This window comes from Arthrobotrys flagrans, assembly GCF_004000055.1.
Source record: "Arthrobotrys flagrans strain CBS H-5679 chromosome Unknown unitig_15, whole genome shotgun sequence".
Lineage (NCBI taxonomy): Eukaryota > Fungi > Ascomycota > Orbiliomycetes > Orbiliales > Orbiliaceae > Arthrobotrys > Arthrobotrys flagrans.
In genome coordinates, this window is record NW_027137545.1 from 2,480,796 (window position 1) to 2,497,615 (window position 16,820).

Here is a 16,820-nt window from a genome sequence, read left to right on the forward strand (position 1 = left end):
ATACCAGATCTCTTGACTGATTGAAAGAGAGGAAGTTTTAATAACACATGTTCCTCCTTACTCTTATTCTTTCTCGATATATTATCCTTTTATGAGTTAATCCTCTCAATCCTGTTCATTGGTAATTCCCGACTCACTTTGTTACCGAAACATCTCTATCTATGCATCTTCAAATTTCTAGTAAATTCTATGGACTAGAGAATGGAGGATATGATGGAAGGTGATTGTTACACTTGCTGAGTGAAATAAATACTCAGAGGGTATTAGTACTAGCTATTCTAGTATAAGAGCAATGTTTAACATGTGTTAAATGAATGTTTACCTGAATATCAGCGACTCTACCGTTTTTTTAATATATTTTCGCTACTGTCTGGTTGCACCTTATGTACGTTGGATTAGTGTATATATCTATTATCAATTTGATGGATTTCTCCGATGAGTCTACTATATTAATAGATTCTACTCTATTAATTTTATCTACCCTAGATTTGGAGTTTTCGAAGCCGGAGGTTGACTAGCCCCCACTCTAGAAAGGCTTGACAATTAATTACACCTTGTCTTGAGCACCTAACGGTTTATCCTTAAGAAAGAATTCTTATCCCTCCGCTTATCCCCGATAACTTTATAAGCGTGCCGAGCAGTGAGGACAAGAAAATGAGGCAGAGAACCAAAAGGAATGCCAGGAATGTAAAATCCAGAGAGTATAGGACGTAAATGTGACGTCTCTACACATTGGGAGACAGCTGGATGTTGCCGTCGCAGTCGTCGTTAAGATCCCTAGGGTGTACCTTCATGCGTAAGTTTCAAGACCCTGCATGTCGAAGACGTTCTACCCAAGTTGGTATGTTCAATATGATTATTCTTACAACGAACTCAGAAAAAAAGCAATGAACAGGACGATACCTATTCCAATGTGAGAAGAGATTTTGACCAGGTTCATCTCGTACCTAGGTACCTTCACGAAATGAATTGAGTGGCTATCCTACTAGCCGTGCTTCTGCAAAACCTAATCCGCAATGTTTGAATTGCCGGCGAATTGGCAATCAATAATGGACAAAGCGGTAGCATTACTCTCCAATGTTGAAAGTCGGGTCACAAGGACCCCACGAATCTTCTCCTCATGGTCTTCTAGGGCTTCAGTATGTAGACTCAGGTTTTCTGCACGGATTCTTAACTATTCGGTGTTCGTCTTTGGGGAATTTAAGTTGCGAGGTCGGGAGCGGCCATTGCGATATCGCCCGATATGTTGTGTGAATACTGAAGACGTCCTATTCGAGATGTGTTTTGCGAGTTGATGAGGAGCTGGAAAGGTTACTGGAGAGAAAGTTGTCGAGCCAACGTGCCGAGCCTTATATAAGAAAATATGGTACAGAGAAACAAATCGGCCCTGTAACATCAATTCACTGCGTATATATGCATATATGCAAGATTATTTTGTGGCTTGACTATCAACCGGATCAAATATGACTACTTTTGTGTCTCAAAAGCTTTTAGCCAGGGTGGAATAGAACTGATAATAGTACCGCCGTCAAATTTAAACTGGAATTATATATCCGCGCTATTCCGCTGCAAAACAGACCATGTGATCACATAGTAGACAAAGGTTGTATGGCAATATAAAATATTCAGCAATAGAGCCAATAACCCTTCTAGGACTGTATATATATATAGACCTCCAGGGCTTTGTCGGAACTCGTTTTAACGCGAAATTCGGCGCCCGCTGCAACCCCTTCTGTACCAATTGGCACTATAACATGGCAGAGCGTGAGGAGATTGGAAGAATATTAGCTTTACTAGAAAGTCGATCAGTTAATCTATATATTTATACAATACCTATTTCTTTACTCTATTTGTTTTAGCTTTCAAGGAATACAGGGATGCCAACTTACTCCTCATTCCCTCTTTTACGCATTCGGTCTGACATATAGCCTTGATGCCGGAGTTATAGTTTCGAGCCCAGCTGCGCGAGGCGGATCCGGAGGTACCCTATAATATACTTTTAAAATATACTGCACTATTTAATGAATCGGAAGTAAGCCCAAAAGTATCCTACATACCAGCCTGAACAAAAATACAAGACTTCCTAAAGCTGCAGAAGTTTCAAAAGCCAGTTTCCACCTGTCGTGAGCCCCACTCCTGCATGCAAATGTGTTATTTTGCGCGTTGTGGTTACACATTGGGTACTATTGGCTGACAACCACGACGTAGGCGGCTAGCGATACACTTTCCCAAGATACCCCATAATATCGTACAATTGTGCTGTGCCACATACCCTGTGATCTCTAACATAAAATATCGCTTGCTTGCTTCTCGACTTTTGAATTTCCTCTAAGCCTCTGTAAATCACAGAAATATATAAAAATTGTTCAAGCTACTGTTATACGGGCAGCAAACCTCATTCTCTGCGATCTGCGCTATACCTGTAGATATCGGTATCGATATGAGTTAACGTCCCGCCAGAACCGCAGCCATCTGAACTTTAATTATAATTTTAATCTTTATATTCCTTTTTTTAAGCATTCATCAATCTCAAAATAAAAGCCGGGGTACATAATTCTCCATGGCGGATAACGCTATGATCCCGGAGTCGGAGGCAGGGCCGAGCTCGAGCTCGAGAACTAGACCAACAAGTAGCGGACAAGAAGTCGAATTAATTAGCCGTATGGAGGAAATGGAACTAATCAACCATCTCGAGCAAATCGAAATACTCAGTCGTATCGAGCAAATCGAACTTCAGTTGCAAGCCGTACAGGTTACGGTTGCCTCCCTAGAATCCACCCGCGCTTCCGCCCCTCGTAGTCTACCTGACTCCTGGAGCCTGGCTCCGTTGAGAACTCCAAGTCAGTCTGAGACCGACACTGATTTTACTACAGCAGAGGAAACTGCCTCAGACCCGTCTACTTCGGGGTTATCGACTCCGCGACGACTGATTGCCGATACAAACAATAGTATTGCAAGCCCCGAAGAAACCGGCACCGCCATCACTACTACTACTACTACTTTTACAGAAGACTATGACCTTGTGGTCATCGCCAAAGACGAAAACAACCAGCAGGCCTTTAAATATCAGGTTTCGAAGGATGTCCTTTCCGTTTCTTCGTCTGTTCTGAGGCCTTTGATTAGAGCAATTCCTGCGCCTAGCGATAATTCGGGCACTGCAGCAACAACGAGAAGATTCAGGGAGCTAGATCTAGACGGCGACCCAGAAGCATTACGAGTTATATTTGGCATAATTCATTTCAACGCCGACGAAAGCAGCCGAGATATCAGTTTCAACACCCTATATAAAATTGCCATTCTTGCGGAGAAGTATCAGTGGCAGGGAGCGCTGCAAACCTGGAGCGAGATATGGCTACTTTTGTGGGAAAGATTTGCTCTAGATCCAGGGTACGAGAATTGGTTGTATATCTCGAAAGTCTTTAATACCCAGAGGGAAGTGGAGAACTTGGTAGCACTACTGGCAAAACAATGTTCCTCAATAGGTGTTGAAGGAGTACAAGCGTACAGATTATGTGATGCCCGCAAGGAGTACCTGAATACGGAGCTCTGGCCGGAAGAACTACAAAGTAAGTGTGAAAAAATCAGAAAGTTTGTAAAAAACTGCGGTATATTAACTTACTGACTCTTTTGTATTGGACCTGAAGATCAAATCATGAGGCTGCGCCAGGAGAGGGTCAGGCACTTGTGCTCAAGTTTTGGCCTATTATATCGGGCACTCGCATGCGCCGCCTGTTCGGAGTACTTAGAAGCTCTGGAACCAAATAGGCCACTCTGCGAGTCCGAAATTTGTTGCGATTTGGCGTACGGAAGCCTTCTGCGGTCCATCTATCAAACTGATAGATTAATCTCCCTTAGCCCCAGATTAATCAGAGAATGGTATAAATCTGCCGCAGAGCTAGAGAATGAACTACGCAAGCTCAAGTTCAATACACTTGAAGTCGTCGTGCCCGGACACAGATGCGTTCTGCAGGACATCAAATCAGGGTTTGCAAGCTGCATTGGTGAACACGACCCTGCCTTAGAGTCGGAAGCTCGTATGAGGAGAATATTCGGTAGCATTGTTGTATATAAAAGGGATAGGGTACGTCTAACCGACGGGTTAGCTGGTTCAAGTTCAACAGATTAGGATAGTGTGAGTTATACCATGTAATTACCTCTTTGAATGCTTTGGTTCTATAATGTAGCTTTGCACTGTTATATATCAGCGATGTAATTTGGCTTTTGTGCCTCATAAGTGAAAGAATTATTGTTTGCTCTGGGTGTGCCAACTCATATCGTGACCCAGTGTGCCATGTTTAACAGTTACGAAGGCAAGGATCCATCGATATCTCTTATCAATATAATTTTCAATTCAATATATGATATCGGTATTATGGGAAAGAAGATATTTGTTGGTAAGAGGAGGAAAATGAACTCTCATGAACAGTCGAAGTCGGTACAAAGTATCACCAAGAAATATTTGAGAAGAAAACGTACCAGTACTATAGTAGTCCCGTGCCGTACTATAGCCAGGCTGATTCAGGAATAATGTGCCGTCAGTATTGTAGGGTGCGGCTGATCTCGCACCCAGACTCTACGAAGTAGTCACACTTTAGGCGTGACTCCATATATCTTGCACTAATAAGAAGTCCTTTCTGTTGTTGACTTGTAGCCAAAACAGGCCCTAGAATTCTCCCCATAGTTCTTGTTATAACGGCCCCATCCCATAATGTCCACAGATTGGCTCCCATTTCCATAGTTGGCATTAGAACCTATGCGTATTTCTTCGACTAGAACTCTTCAAGCGGTCATAGAGATAATACGGTCAGGTGAATTATCCATACTGGCAACTAACCTTCTCACCGTCCGATATAACGGAGAAATACATCAGTTCGAGAACTCTAGAGATCTATTAAGCCATATTTTGTTTCCTATCCGACCATTTAGGAACCAACGTAACAGGTTGAAGTATCATTCTGAATAATTTCGGTTCGACTATATTAGGCCCAGTCATCAATTATATATATATAGATACTACAAGAAATCTTAGCATGAATTATATTATATATTTTGAGATTATTCAAATATATTTAATAATTAGTATTATTGTTAGTAAAGTTATACTGAGGCTGGCGTAGCCACCATACTGGATCGTGCCATTTATTCAGGATTTCTCATACCTAGTATGCTGTGATATCTATTTTCATATTTGTTACAAAATTAATGAAGCCATTAACCTAATAGATTTAATTTAAACTTCCAGACCTAGAGATGATTTGGCCAAATTTGCATTGGTTATGCCCAGTTCTTTAGGCGTAGGAAGGCCTTGGGCGGTTTCAAGAAGAGATAGATAGCCAATTGACTAGGCTCTGGAACTGGTATCGGGGCGTATATCAAAAGTACCTGCAAAGGTTGAGGACAGCTATGGTGGTGAGAGTAGATATGCTGAAATTGACCGTTATATTATTATTTTTAATATTTATTTCATATTAATTTACATAAAATTTATTTTACCAAAGCAGCAAAATGCCGGAGCTACTTGAAGCGCTTCGTAATCTTGATTAGCTCCGATAGGTTTTTATATTTGTCTTTTGGCCTGTATATCAAACGGTAATAGTTTTATATAAGAAATTTGGAAAAGTATAATTTTTATGGTACCAATGTATAGGCGACAGATTTTTGTGAAAGGGTTTTAGTTTGCTTTGATGAAGAAACTATGAAACCACAAGGTGTATTCTAGCTCATTATATAAGTTTTCGAAACTTCATCGTGAATGTGAATATGCGTGATGTCTGAGCGCGAAGAGAACGGCAATACGTCACCCAAACCGTCCAAAAGTTCCCTAAACGAATCCCATGAATATGTCCAGATAGCGACTAAATATCACGTTCAACTTCTGGGACGTTGTAAATATGCATAGTAATCACAGAAATTTCTGGTGCGTAGGTAGCGGCGAGATGCTTGGACTTGCTGGGCTTCAGAGTTTTCCCCATGGTTTCCCGCAATTCTCTGTCTTAATAGAATTTTTAGCTATAGGACTACACCAGACTTTAACCTAATGCGTAAATTACGTAAAACACCATTCTAATCCAAATTACTAATAGCCTTTTACTTCTAATACTATTCTAATTTAAAGCAAAAGCTGTAATATCATAATACCACAAAAAGTTCATATTAATACCATGTCAATAAACACCCTTTTTGACACAGTTAACCAGTTTTGTTATAGAGAAACACGATGGCTGACTGCGAAATGCATGGATATTAACACCGCCAACCCGCACACACAACTCCGGCTTTAAGAACTTCCGCGAATTCACACTCTACGAGATCTTACGACACGAGTTCGATTTTATTCCTAGATATCATTAATACTATACATGTTCCCGACTCCGACTGTCGTAATGTACCCTCGTTCAAGCCTAGGAAATTAGCAAACAAGGCGATAACGAAGCTTGAAACTAATGGCTATGGTTATAAAAGCTAGACACAGAAGTTTTATAAGAAGTTAGAGGACGTGTTCAAGAAGCTGGCGGATGTATCAGATTCAAGTGATATAATATCAGGATACAGGTAGGGATATATCTGGATCCGTTGACCTCAATTTTTGCTATTGTAGTCCCACGTTTTCTGATAGAGTCGGTCCTCAACTATATTGAAAGGTAATAGGCCGCTCTTGAAACCTATTACAAGGTAATCTAACCACTTCGGTATGTAAGCAGTCCTGAATTAAGACAAAAATTATTTGTATGCAACTGCAAGAATTATCAGAAGCAGATGATACTCAGAGAAAAGATACCTTCGCCATCGTGCAAGCGTAATCACGAAATGGTGGGTAGTAACTACTAAAAGAAACATATATAAGAGCAACTAAAAAGAGAGAAAACACGAAGACCGAGAAACTGAAGGGAAGTTGCAACAATTTTTCAAGAAGTTCGCCGATCCTATCACTATCGATGGAATACGTTTTATGTCCCTTTCATTTAGCGATGCCCGAAAAATGCCGTTGAAATGTTGGTCGGCGTGGAAAAATGCTCGCCCGACCGTAAATGCCTCGCAGGTCAGGGTTCAGTCGGCTCCGGCTTTTTGAATATGTCTTTTCAAATCTACAATTGAAAGATGTTAGACAGACAGAATCCAACTAATAGAGATAAATGGAAGATCCCGCAGTCACATAAACTGCTGATCGGGACGACTGGTTTGCCGCCCCAGGACGGTATAAGTGTAAATGAAAACAGTTTCGAGGACTTACGTTCTTCTCCCCTATCTGTGGCCTGTTCGCGTCGAGGGGAATCTCTGTGAATAGTCATACTACCCTTACTTATTGTGTGCATGATTTAGTAAGCCAACTGCCAGCTTCCTTTGGAGGCGCAAGGGCCATCGACGATCTGGATGTTTAGCCGCTGGAGCTTCTCTATTACTTTCTCTACTCCAAATTTCTCCGCGACCCATCGACTTGACAGATATTCGATGAGTCCGTATCCACAAATGACCCCATCGGAATTTTGCTGAACTTTTTCGAGCCGTGGATGGTCATCTTTACCTTCCAATACTAAAGGTATTAATGAATTATCCCATAGTGCTCTGGACCGTCGTCGTCGTCGTCACTGCTCTCGATGCAAATCCGTTTTCTTTGCTGACGGCCGGAGAGCCTGGGTCTACATTAACATCGATCTTGTTCGTTACCAGTGTCTTGTTTATCGTTGGCGTCTTTCATTACCAGAGTGGTACCTGTCTCCGGAATCGCGACAGCCCCAACATCAGATTTGCATCATAGATGGTGACTATCGGGGAGATAGGAACCATCATAGTTCAATTCATCGTCGATGAAAGTGTGCTAGAAGTTCATGGCTGTGATCCTAGCTGTCGACTTAGACTCGATACGATTCGTAGTTCAGGGCAGGAGAATTGTGTTGTTCGAGGACTCGAGAGATGAATCTCCGAACCGCCTCGGTTCGGCCCCTATGAATGATTGTAAGGGTTCCTACGATGACTTTATGTTCCGGTGATGAGGGCTCAAAGCATGTATATATTGATTGCATATTGGTGACAGTCCAAGTCTAGTCTCGGGAGGTTAAGTTTAGGTATATTCACAGGCACAGCATAACACTCTCCCTTCGATAACGTGGACATGGTGCCTATCATGTGCCCGCGACGCGAGATTAGATGCAGACACGCTGCAGTTTATAAGGCAGTTACGTGGTCTCATAACGATTTGCGAGTAGTATCCTAGAATGGTATACTAGCCCAGACGCGATTCGGTATTAATACCTGAGATACAGCCTGTTGCTTAATTTGTCCCAACGACGCCACATGTGGCTGGTCCAGAGCCAGCATAATGGGGTAAAACTGAAAAGAACAAATGTTTTTTTAAAAATCTACCATCTAAGCCTCTTGGGAAAAAGAGAGATTAGAAAAAAGGGGATGATGGGGAGGCTGCTCTTTTATAGTCCAGGATTCCGAGGGAAAGTTTGGGCCCTGTGTTTGTCTTTCCGAAAAGAGACGTGTGGATATACGACTTGCATGTGACTCGTCAACAATATCACGGCGCAGTGTTTGTGAGAAAACAAAGTTGCGTTGTTTTCCCTTTGTAAGTGGCTTAGGTCCAAAGGTAGAATGGCCTCTATCCTAGATACTTGCTTGTTAGTTACACCTTAGCCTCTGACAATCAGATCTAGCTACCAACTATTACAACCGCTTGCATGACTTGCTATTGAGCATTAGTTTGCAGTACGCATATTAGTGGCTAGCCAGTGCCGCGCGTCTCTGTCCCAAACCATTCAGAGGACCCATAGACCTTCGACAACATCACGATCCAGACCGCCATCGGTACCAGCCACCAGCTTAGTAGCTACCTTGGCCAAGCCCAGCAAAGCTGCCCGGTTGCTTTCTTTCCCTCCTGCGTACTTGGGAAGCCATTTTAGGTACTCGTGGGCAAGATATGTAAGGTCTGCAAGGTCGGGAAGTTAATGAACCTCGGTGTTCCGCCGGTGCCTAATCATCCTGATCAAATTCCATTCCAATATTGTCTGGCCCAGCTCCTCTAGTGGCTCGCAGAATTTGCTATATTTCGGGAAACTCTTTACGTCTGACTTGATTTTCCGAACGGCTGCGAAAGCAAGTTGGCCCTTTGGAAGTACAGGTAGATCGGCTACTTGGTCTCGGAGTAGATCATATTCCTCCGATAGAAGAGCACTGAAACCCTGGTACTTCTCACGGAGCCTTTCGTTGGTGGACTGAACCTTCCCGTTGTAAGCGACGGCGATGCCCATGACAACAATATCCAACATCTCTGACATCAAAGTCGTCAGATAATGTTTACTAAAGGATTCTTATATGGTTCGGAGTAAGGTTATTAGTAATCTAGGAACAGCCAACACATTTTCTGCTCTTGAATTGTATGTTGTAATTTTAGACACCGACCCAAAACGTTATTTTTGCCGTTTCTCAATCGGAGTGCGTCGCAACACATTGAATCAGAACGGGAAACCAGATATGCTCAGTGCACCTAGCTCCGAAAATATTGGCGGCGCATTAAGGAGAATGAATACTATCTGATTATTTGGATACTTCGTATGTGCTGTTTTGAGCATGAAGGTTTGTCATGACGAGAACGGCTTCGGTAATGTTTCTTTCTGAATATACCAAGACTACAAATGCGCTAAGATTGCCAAGGCCACCCGTGTGGAAAATTTGCGGGGAGCTGAGAGCCATGCATGCACTTGTTATTTGATATGCTTATTCTAACTCTCAAGTCTCTACTGCAGTACAACATCAACATTGGCATCTCGCACCCGGGAAGATGCTAGCGCTTGTGCTATTATACCATTCAGACATATCTTTTATAACATTATGCTATCTCTCGCATTACCCGGCGGCATATATAGCGACCCTTCCACCAGCGAGACCACTCTCACTCGATTATATCCCGACATAATCGTGGAGTGATTGCGATAAAAAAAACCTAGGCTCAAACCAGTCTCGTCATCGGTTCAAACTTGGAGACGGTAGCACACAATGGTGTTACCTTATTCTGTATGACCATGGGTTGTACGATATCTACTACGATATAATCGATATTTTGCGGCTGAAATCGAACGGGTGGCTCTCTGCTTCGGTAGTTAAACAGCGGCTCATTCGCAGGATCCGTCGAAAACAAACAAACCTGCAGCGGTATTATCGCTCTTTCGGCGACGCCGCAGCGCGATTGGTGAGCGCAAGTGCCCAGAAATTCCCAATTTGACCCCAAGCGGCAGGTTTGCCGGTATAGATGCTTAGTATTATTAGCACATGTCATGAGATGCAAGCCCCGTTGCAACCCAACGAACATTCTGCGCTCCCGTGTGCACAAATGCGCATTTTGCAATTCTACGCTCGTTGCACGTTAAGGCATCCGAAAGTCGTTAAAATCATGGGTAGCGAACAATGGTACCCGTGGGAATTGTTTCTTCAAACTCACCACCAGCCGATATAATTCACCATGCTGGGTTCCTCTCGTTTCAACCTCCTGGTTGTCGCCTTGGTCGCGTTCGTATCATTCGTTACCGCACGCACCGTTATCACAAGCCAAACATGTGCCACTCGTTACTGCGACAATCCACCAAACAAAATATATAAAGTCACGAAAAAGATTCACAAAACCGCGCGATATACAGTTACACGATGGAAGACGGTGACTAAACCAAGATCCACACGTACCATTAAAGTGACTAAAACGGTCACGTCGCAAAAATACTCCACTATTTGGCAGACTTCCACTACCAGTACTTTAGTCACGATATGGATTGGAACGACCACCCACACTCGCACAGTTCACGCAACGTCGACCAGTACCACTAAAACCGTCACCTTGCCGGAGTCAACTTCAACCATCACCACCCCTTCCGTGACTGTCGCCGCCCCTTCAGGATTCGTAGCCATAGTAGATGATCCCATCAATGAGGGAATAGAGGCGGAACCAGCACCACCCCCTTGGTGGGAAAACGGTCGCCGCAGTCGTCGCAGTGCGGAGCCCGAGCCGGAGCCGGAGCCAGTGGCTGCGAAGGGAAAATATGTGGCAGCTTTAACATGTACCAAGACATTACTTACAAAGACCGGCACGAGTGATCTTTGGAAGACGACAACAAAGGCGGCTGCTACCACTACCAAAACAATCGTCACAACAAAGACGGTTCTACCACCTCTACAAACCACTAATAAAACAACCACAAAGATTATCACCCTCGGCACGACCAGCAAATATAAAGTCGCATTCGCAAGCAGCATCTTTACAAGGACATTAACTTCGTATACCGACGCTACAACTTATCTCTCGACAGTCACAACAAATCTTCCGGTCCCGACTTATTACGAGTCCTGCGGCACCAAGAACAGAAGCCCACCACCCGAATTCAGAAGACATTGGACCGTGGTTGACGCAGGTCCTGACGCAGGCGAAACCATCAAAACCACTTTCAGCAATGGAACCTCATATGACTGTTGCGCATCTTGTCACACCTACAATGAAGGAGGAGTATGTATCGGTAGCGTCTGGCGCGCCCTAACTTGGTGGGGAGAACTGGGGTGCCTAGAGGGACCCTGTCCTGAGTTTTCTTCCAAATGCGAGCTAGTTATCGCGACGTCTGATGAACCAGCTCAGTGCCGTGCACACGGGTATAAGATGATTGAGACGCTGCACGATATGGAGGCCATCGTCAGTAATGGGTTAAGTTGTGCGAGATGGAAGTTCGATTGGTTTATAACCAGCTGGTAACGAGGCTGCATGCGTATTGAGCCGGTGCTGAGATCGATATAATTGGGAGCCGACGTGGCCGCGTGGGCAGAATTTGGCAAGGTTCCTACGCAAGTAAATGTTTAAAACGACTTTATTGAGTAATCCAATACAACACGAAGTGTATTCATTGGCGAATTAACAGTTTCCTCTCAATCATCAAGTGAAAGTAAAATATACAAGGGTGTTCAATGTATCACCGTTGTCAGCTTATAAGCAAGAGATCGATATCGCGGCGAGCACCACACGGCATCGTTCACGTTCCTAGCACTGTTGCGTTGAGTCTCTAACAACACATAATTGGCCACGCATGCATGAGTATCAGAACGAAACAAGAACCGATACTACGTACACTTGATCTAAGCCAACTTCCATACAAAACGAAATTCTTCGAAAACGAGGGGAGACCCTCAATTTAAGGTAGTCAGGGCTTCCGGCTCACGCAGCGAACAAACAGTGCAGCTCGCGTTAACTATGTGTCGAGCGACAGGTACGTTTGCCAAGATCGTCAGGCGCAGGCCGGTCTTAGCATCAAGAAACACGATTCGACGGTTTCAGGGTCAAGCTTTTTGGTGGTTTCTTGACGCTGGTAACGCTACGTTCTCTTGGGATGCTAAGCATTGTGGAACAATATAGTCTGGTGGAGCTGTGCGCAAGGAACAAAACTTTATTTTAGTGGTTTATCGATACAACTGTGCTTGCTGTAGTTGATAGTCTGGTTATACAGTATTAACAGTTTCTAGATTCATTCTGAATTGATATTAATTGATTTTCGTCCACACCAGTTGGCTAATTGGATTTATGGATCATTGATATGCGGTGTAGTAGATTCGAAGACTCATGCATGGGTGAAAGAAAGGGTTTTCGAAATATTTCTCTAGTAATGCTCTCTGCACGCAAGTGGTGCACAACCGACGGCAAAAACAGAATTAAAAACAGCTATAGAAGCAGTTGTGAAGTATTTTAACAAGATTTTGCATACTGCCAAGGGCTGCAGCCTATTCCTAGCATAGAAAGGTTTTCACTCGTACCGGGACGTCTCTACCCATCCGAATGACTTTGAACCTCGTCGAGTATCTGAGCGCCTGTCGACGTCGTGAATTAATATCTTTAATAGGTAGCATTTATCCGATGTTCATAAACTTTTATAGTGCTTTAAAACTTTGTGAAGATTCTCACCCCGAGCGCCATATATATACGAACGCGAACAGCGATATCTTTAAGCTAACGAGTCATACCAATCTGATTGAATAATGATTACCTCAGGCAGCCAATTCGCTTTGACTATTATTAACCCCAGAACCCAGCTCCTGAGACCTTGTGATCGCTTTATCTACCATGCCGTTCGGAGCTGTGCCGCAGATCGGCATCTTTGCCAACTCGAATGGGAAAGCCGTGATGCCGGGGCTCTATTCCAATAGCTACCACGCCGACAACGTGGCCATAAGATCCTGATATCTCTCTTTCACTCTATTTAAAAGCTGTAGCGATAGTAAATAGCAGCTTTCGTATCTTGTTGTTCTGAAATAGAATTCGAAAGAGACCACGGCACCCACAAATAAATACCCTAAATCTTCAATTCTCATCTCCAACCCTTGTCCAATCTCCATTTTACTTTACATCTCCTATCTTCGCGTAAAGACTCTGCTGCACAACTTCGGAAGTTATTTACGACCTCAGCATCATCACTCATCAACTGTTTAACTGCTCCCAGACCACGAAGACGCAATGCTTCCAGCTTCAGAAGTATTAGAGTGGGAAGATGGCCTATTATGCACCCAACTAATCTGGAAGACTGAACCTTCCATCGATATGGTTACGGATCTAATGCGTTCTAAAATTCAAGACGTATCACAAGATGACAAACAAACCGAAAACACTGTTTCGACAGCGACTTATATTGGCGGCGGTGCCTTCAACAAGCTGTATTTGATGGACCGCTGCAACGATTCTTGGATTTTGCGAGTTACTCTACCGGTAGATCCGTACTACAAGACATCGAGCGAAGTCGCCACCATCAAGTTAATAAAGTCTTTCACGTCTCTACCGGTTCCTCGGGTTATTGCTCACTATGGCGGGGCCCCAGAGGCATCCCCCAGTGATGGTTGTCTCGGCCTGGAATGGATACTCATGACGAAGTTGCCGGGTAAAAATTTAACGGATGCTTGGAGTGAGATGGACATTGGCAAAAAGATACGGGTTGTCGAGTTGCTCGCAGATAAGCTACATGAGCTGTACACTTGCAAGGAAGCTCAGTTCTCATCTATTGGAAATGTCTACCAACCTTCCGTGCAGACAGACACAAGTGAGAGGGGAGCATCATACGGACCAGCCGCATATACAGTTGGTAGGATTGTTTCCATGCCATTTTTCTGGAACCAGCGTCTTCGTCAGCCTGTCAACCGCGGGCCTTTCGCTTCGTCCGCGGAATGGCTTACTTCCCGGCTCCAACTAGTCGAGTATGAATGCACCCAGATTCTCAACTCCGACTCGGTTAATTCAAATGAGAAAGAGGATGCCGCGAGGTTCAAATCTCTTTCTCAGCGGCTTTCTAAGCATATTCAATTTTTCGTGCCCGCAAATGAAAAATTCGTACTCCATCACGATGATGTCAACGCTGGAAATATTCTCGTCGATCCGACTACCGGAGACCTCACCGGGGTCTTAGACTGGGAATGTGTCTCCGTTCTCCCAAATTGGAAATCTTGCCAACTACCAATTTTTCTTACCGACACCCAACCTCGCAATACAAAACCATCAGAGAACGCGTATTTCCGCAATGTAGACGGGTCACCAAATGAGCTGTATTTTCATCATTTGCTGGAGTGGGAACTGACAATGTTAGGTCAGTACTTTCTGCGGCGGATGGAAAGTCATAACTCCGACTGGATAGAAATTTATAAGTCCTCGGGGCGAATTCGGGATTTTGAGTATGCAGTTCATGAGTGTGATAGTGAATTGATGGTAAAAAGGATCGAGAAGTGGTTGGACATTGTCGAGAGAGGCGAAAAGTATCAACGACTTCTAGAATACAACTAGTGCTCTTCTTTGGCTGAATGGCCGAAGACTGTACTAATAGCGTATTATATTCAAAGTGAAAGAGAAGTTTAGCTAGCGAACAATCATAACTCAGGTCTTGTAGCAAGTCAAGTATTAGTCGCTAGCTTCGAGATATCAGGGAAAAAAGCTTTAAAGGCTGTGTGGTCTTATTCTGATCGCTTTATTCTCCAAGCAGTATAATCCTTCATTGAAGGAAAAATTAGAGCATTTTGCAACATCGCAAAACTACTCTAACCTCGTCTATTCTATGATATCCATATGTACATAGGTATTATAGGATATCCCCGAGCTTATGAGTAATTAATTCTTCTCTTACTCTTCATCAGCAGGAGCGGCTACCTCAACCTCGGCAGAGCGGCGAGCGACGCGCTTCATTTTCTTCCTATAACTTCCGCTCTTCAGGTTCACAGACGAACTGCCGTAATCACCTTCCTTATAGTTGCCCTTGCCAACATCGTATCCAGCATTGCCATAATCAGGTTTCGGCTGGGGTTTCGTTACGGCAACGTGCACAGGCGGTGGTTTTGGCTTCCCATTGGGGTAAACAAGCTGGAATGGCACACAGCCACCGAAGGGGCCGTTCCTGAAATCAAGAATTAGCAAACATAACACCACATTTATGTGAGAATCAGAGATATATACTTACTGAGCGAAGTTTTCACATCTTAGGATGCAGACACTATCATAGCTTCCATATTCTGCGTTGCAGTCGAATTTCGCGGGTAGCTGGACTTTCAATGTATGACGTTTTGAACTTCCCCAGGGGAATACAGAGTATTTCGATTGTTCGCCGGGGGGCTGTTGAAGGACGTTAAGCCAGCCATGGGCGCCGAATTTCTGACCTGTACCACTGGTATCTAGTTTGCATCTAAAAAGGTAATGAGGCAGGTTAGAAAGTCTGACTCGCTCATTGTTTCAAACCGAGATTAATAGTTGAAGACCGTGTTATAGTATACCTGAATGGGCCCGCACCATCAGCATTAACTTGCCAGGTTGTTATTTCGATCCAACCACCCTGACTGGCTCTCGCCATCCGTTCTATATTATAACTCCAATGTCAGATATCCCGTCCGACACCCCCCATGGTTGAAGAATAAACAATTACTATGATTGACCTCCTTCTGAATCTCTTTCTTAATTTGAATATAACCACCAGCAGGCGTCGGACGCATAAAGAAATGGTAGTTTCGATGCTTCCACATCATCTCCGCGTTATTCGCGTATGTGGGTGGCGTAGTAACCACACCCTGGGGTGGGTTGGCAGTCCAATAGTCAAAGACATTGTGAAGGTCTGCTCCACAACCTTGTCCCATGTATTTGCGTGGGAGAGTCTTATAAGGACTCCAACAACACGCTGGAACTATGGGATCACTGAAAACGGCAGTGTCCCATTGTCCTGGGTGTTGATGGCCGCCATAGTCTTTTACGGGGAACTCGTGGAGGTGGGCGAGGGCCCCGCCGACTGTACCACCGGCGTTTTTGTCACCCCTGGCTGAAATGAAACGAACGTGGGCGGAGACTTGCGAGATACTAGCCAAGAGGGCGACAGCAGTTCCGGCGGAAAACTGGACGAAATGCATGGTTTTTTTAGGGAACGAATGATCGATGTGAATCAAGCCTAAGGCCGATTGTAAAATGAATGAATGAATAAACGAATGGATGGATGGATGGATGTAAGTGTCATCCAATGCCGTTGCAGCTAGGAAGGTGGATTGGTGAGCCGACTGATGCGTGGTATAACTAGCACCTTGGATTCAATCGTTGATATTCATGCTGCTTATATACCCTCCAGTGCTTCTATAGAATTAAGACCCGTTAGTCGTGAACGGTAAGTGGAAGTATTTAGTAGTCAGGATACGAAAGTTTTGTGTAATCGCTAGTTCCGAATATTCTTTTAGGATCTTAATACCCGATACCAAGATCCTCGAACCATTGAGGCCGAAATCATTCCGCGTATTACATATCTTATCGATATCAATATAACCGGACTAGTACACACAGGTCATTATAC

General features: G+C 43.9%; 5 protein-coding genes across 5 annotated transcripts; 3 read left to right on the forward strand and 2 right to left on the reverse strand.

Annotated features, from left to right (window-relative positions):
* Positions 1 to 2,560: 2,560 nt before the first annotated feature.
* On the forward strand, positions 2,561 to 4,126 carry DFL_000630 (uncharacterized protein; the record flags this gene model as incomplete). The annotated part of the gene is made up of 2 exons (XM_067635696.1): positions 2,561 to 3,566; positions 3,645 to 4,126. 2 exons carry the CDS (start codon positions 2,561 to 2,563, stop codon positions 4,124 to 4,126), a joined length of 1,488 nt encoding a protein of 495 aa, XP_067495175.1.
* Positions 4,127 to 8,945: 4,819 nt separating this feature from the next.
* On the reverse strand, positions 8,946 to 9,251 carry DFL_000631 (uncharacterized protein; the record flags this gene model as incomplete). Its single annotated transcript, XM_067635709.1, has 1 exon — positions 8,946 to 9,251. One exon carries the CDS (start codon positions 9,249 to 9,251, stop codon positions 8,946 to 8,948), a length of 306 nt encoding a protein of 101 aa, XP_067495176.1.
* A 1,208-nt stretch (positions 9,252 to 10,459) lies between these two features.
* Positions 10,460 to 11,731, forward strand: DFL_000632 (uncharacterized protein; the record flags this gene model as incomplete). The annotated part of the gene is made up of 1 exon (XM_067635720.1): positions 10,460 to 11,731. The coding sequence occupies one exon, from the start codon at positions 10,460 to 10,462 to the stop codon at positions 11,729 to 11,731; it is 1,272 nt and encodes a 423-aa protein (XP_067495177.1).
* A 1,746-nt stretch (positions 11,732 to 13,477) lies between these two features.
* On the forward strand, positions 13,478 to 14,788 carry DFL_000633 (uncharacterized protein; the record flags this gene model as incomplete). Its single annotated transcript, XM_067635733.1, has 1 exon — positions 13,478 to 14,788. One exon carries the CDS (start codon positions 13,478 to 13,480, stop codon positions 14,786 to 14,788), a length of 1,311 nt encoding a protein of 436 aa, XP_067495178.1.
* A 333-nt stretch (positions 14,789 to 15,121) lies between these two features.
* Positions 15,122 to 16,389, reverse strand: DFL_000634 (uncharacterized protein; the record flags this gene model as incomplete). The annotated part of the gene is made up of 4 exons (XM_067635744.1): positions 15,122 to 15,392; positions 15,456 to 15,677; positions 15,766 to 15,847; positions 15,915 to 16,389. The coding sequence occupies 4 exons, from the start codon at positions 16,387 to 16,389 to the stop codon at positions 15,122 to 15,124; spliced, it is 1,050 nt and encodes a 349-aa protein (XP_067495179.1).
* Between the last annotated feature and the right edge of the window lie 431 nt (positions 16,390 to 16,820).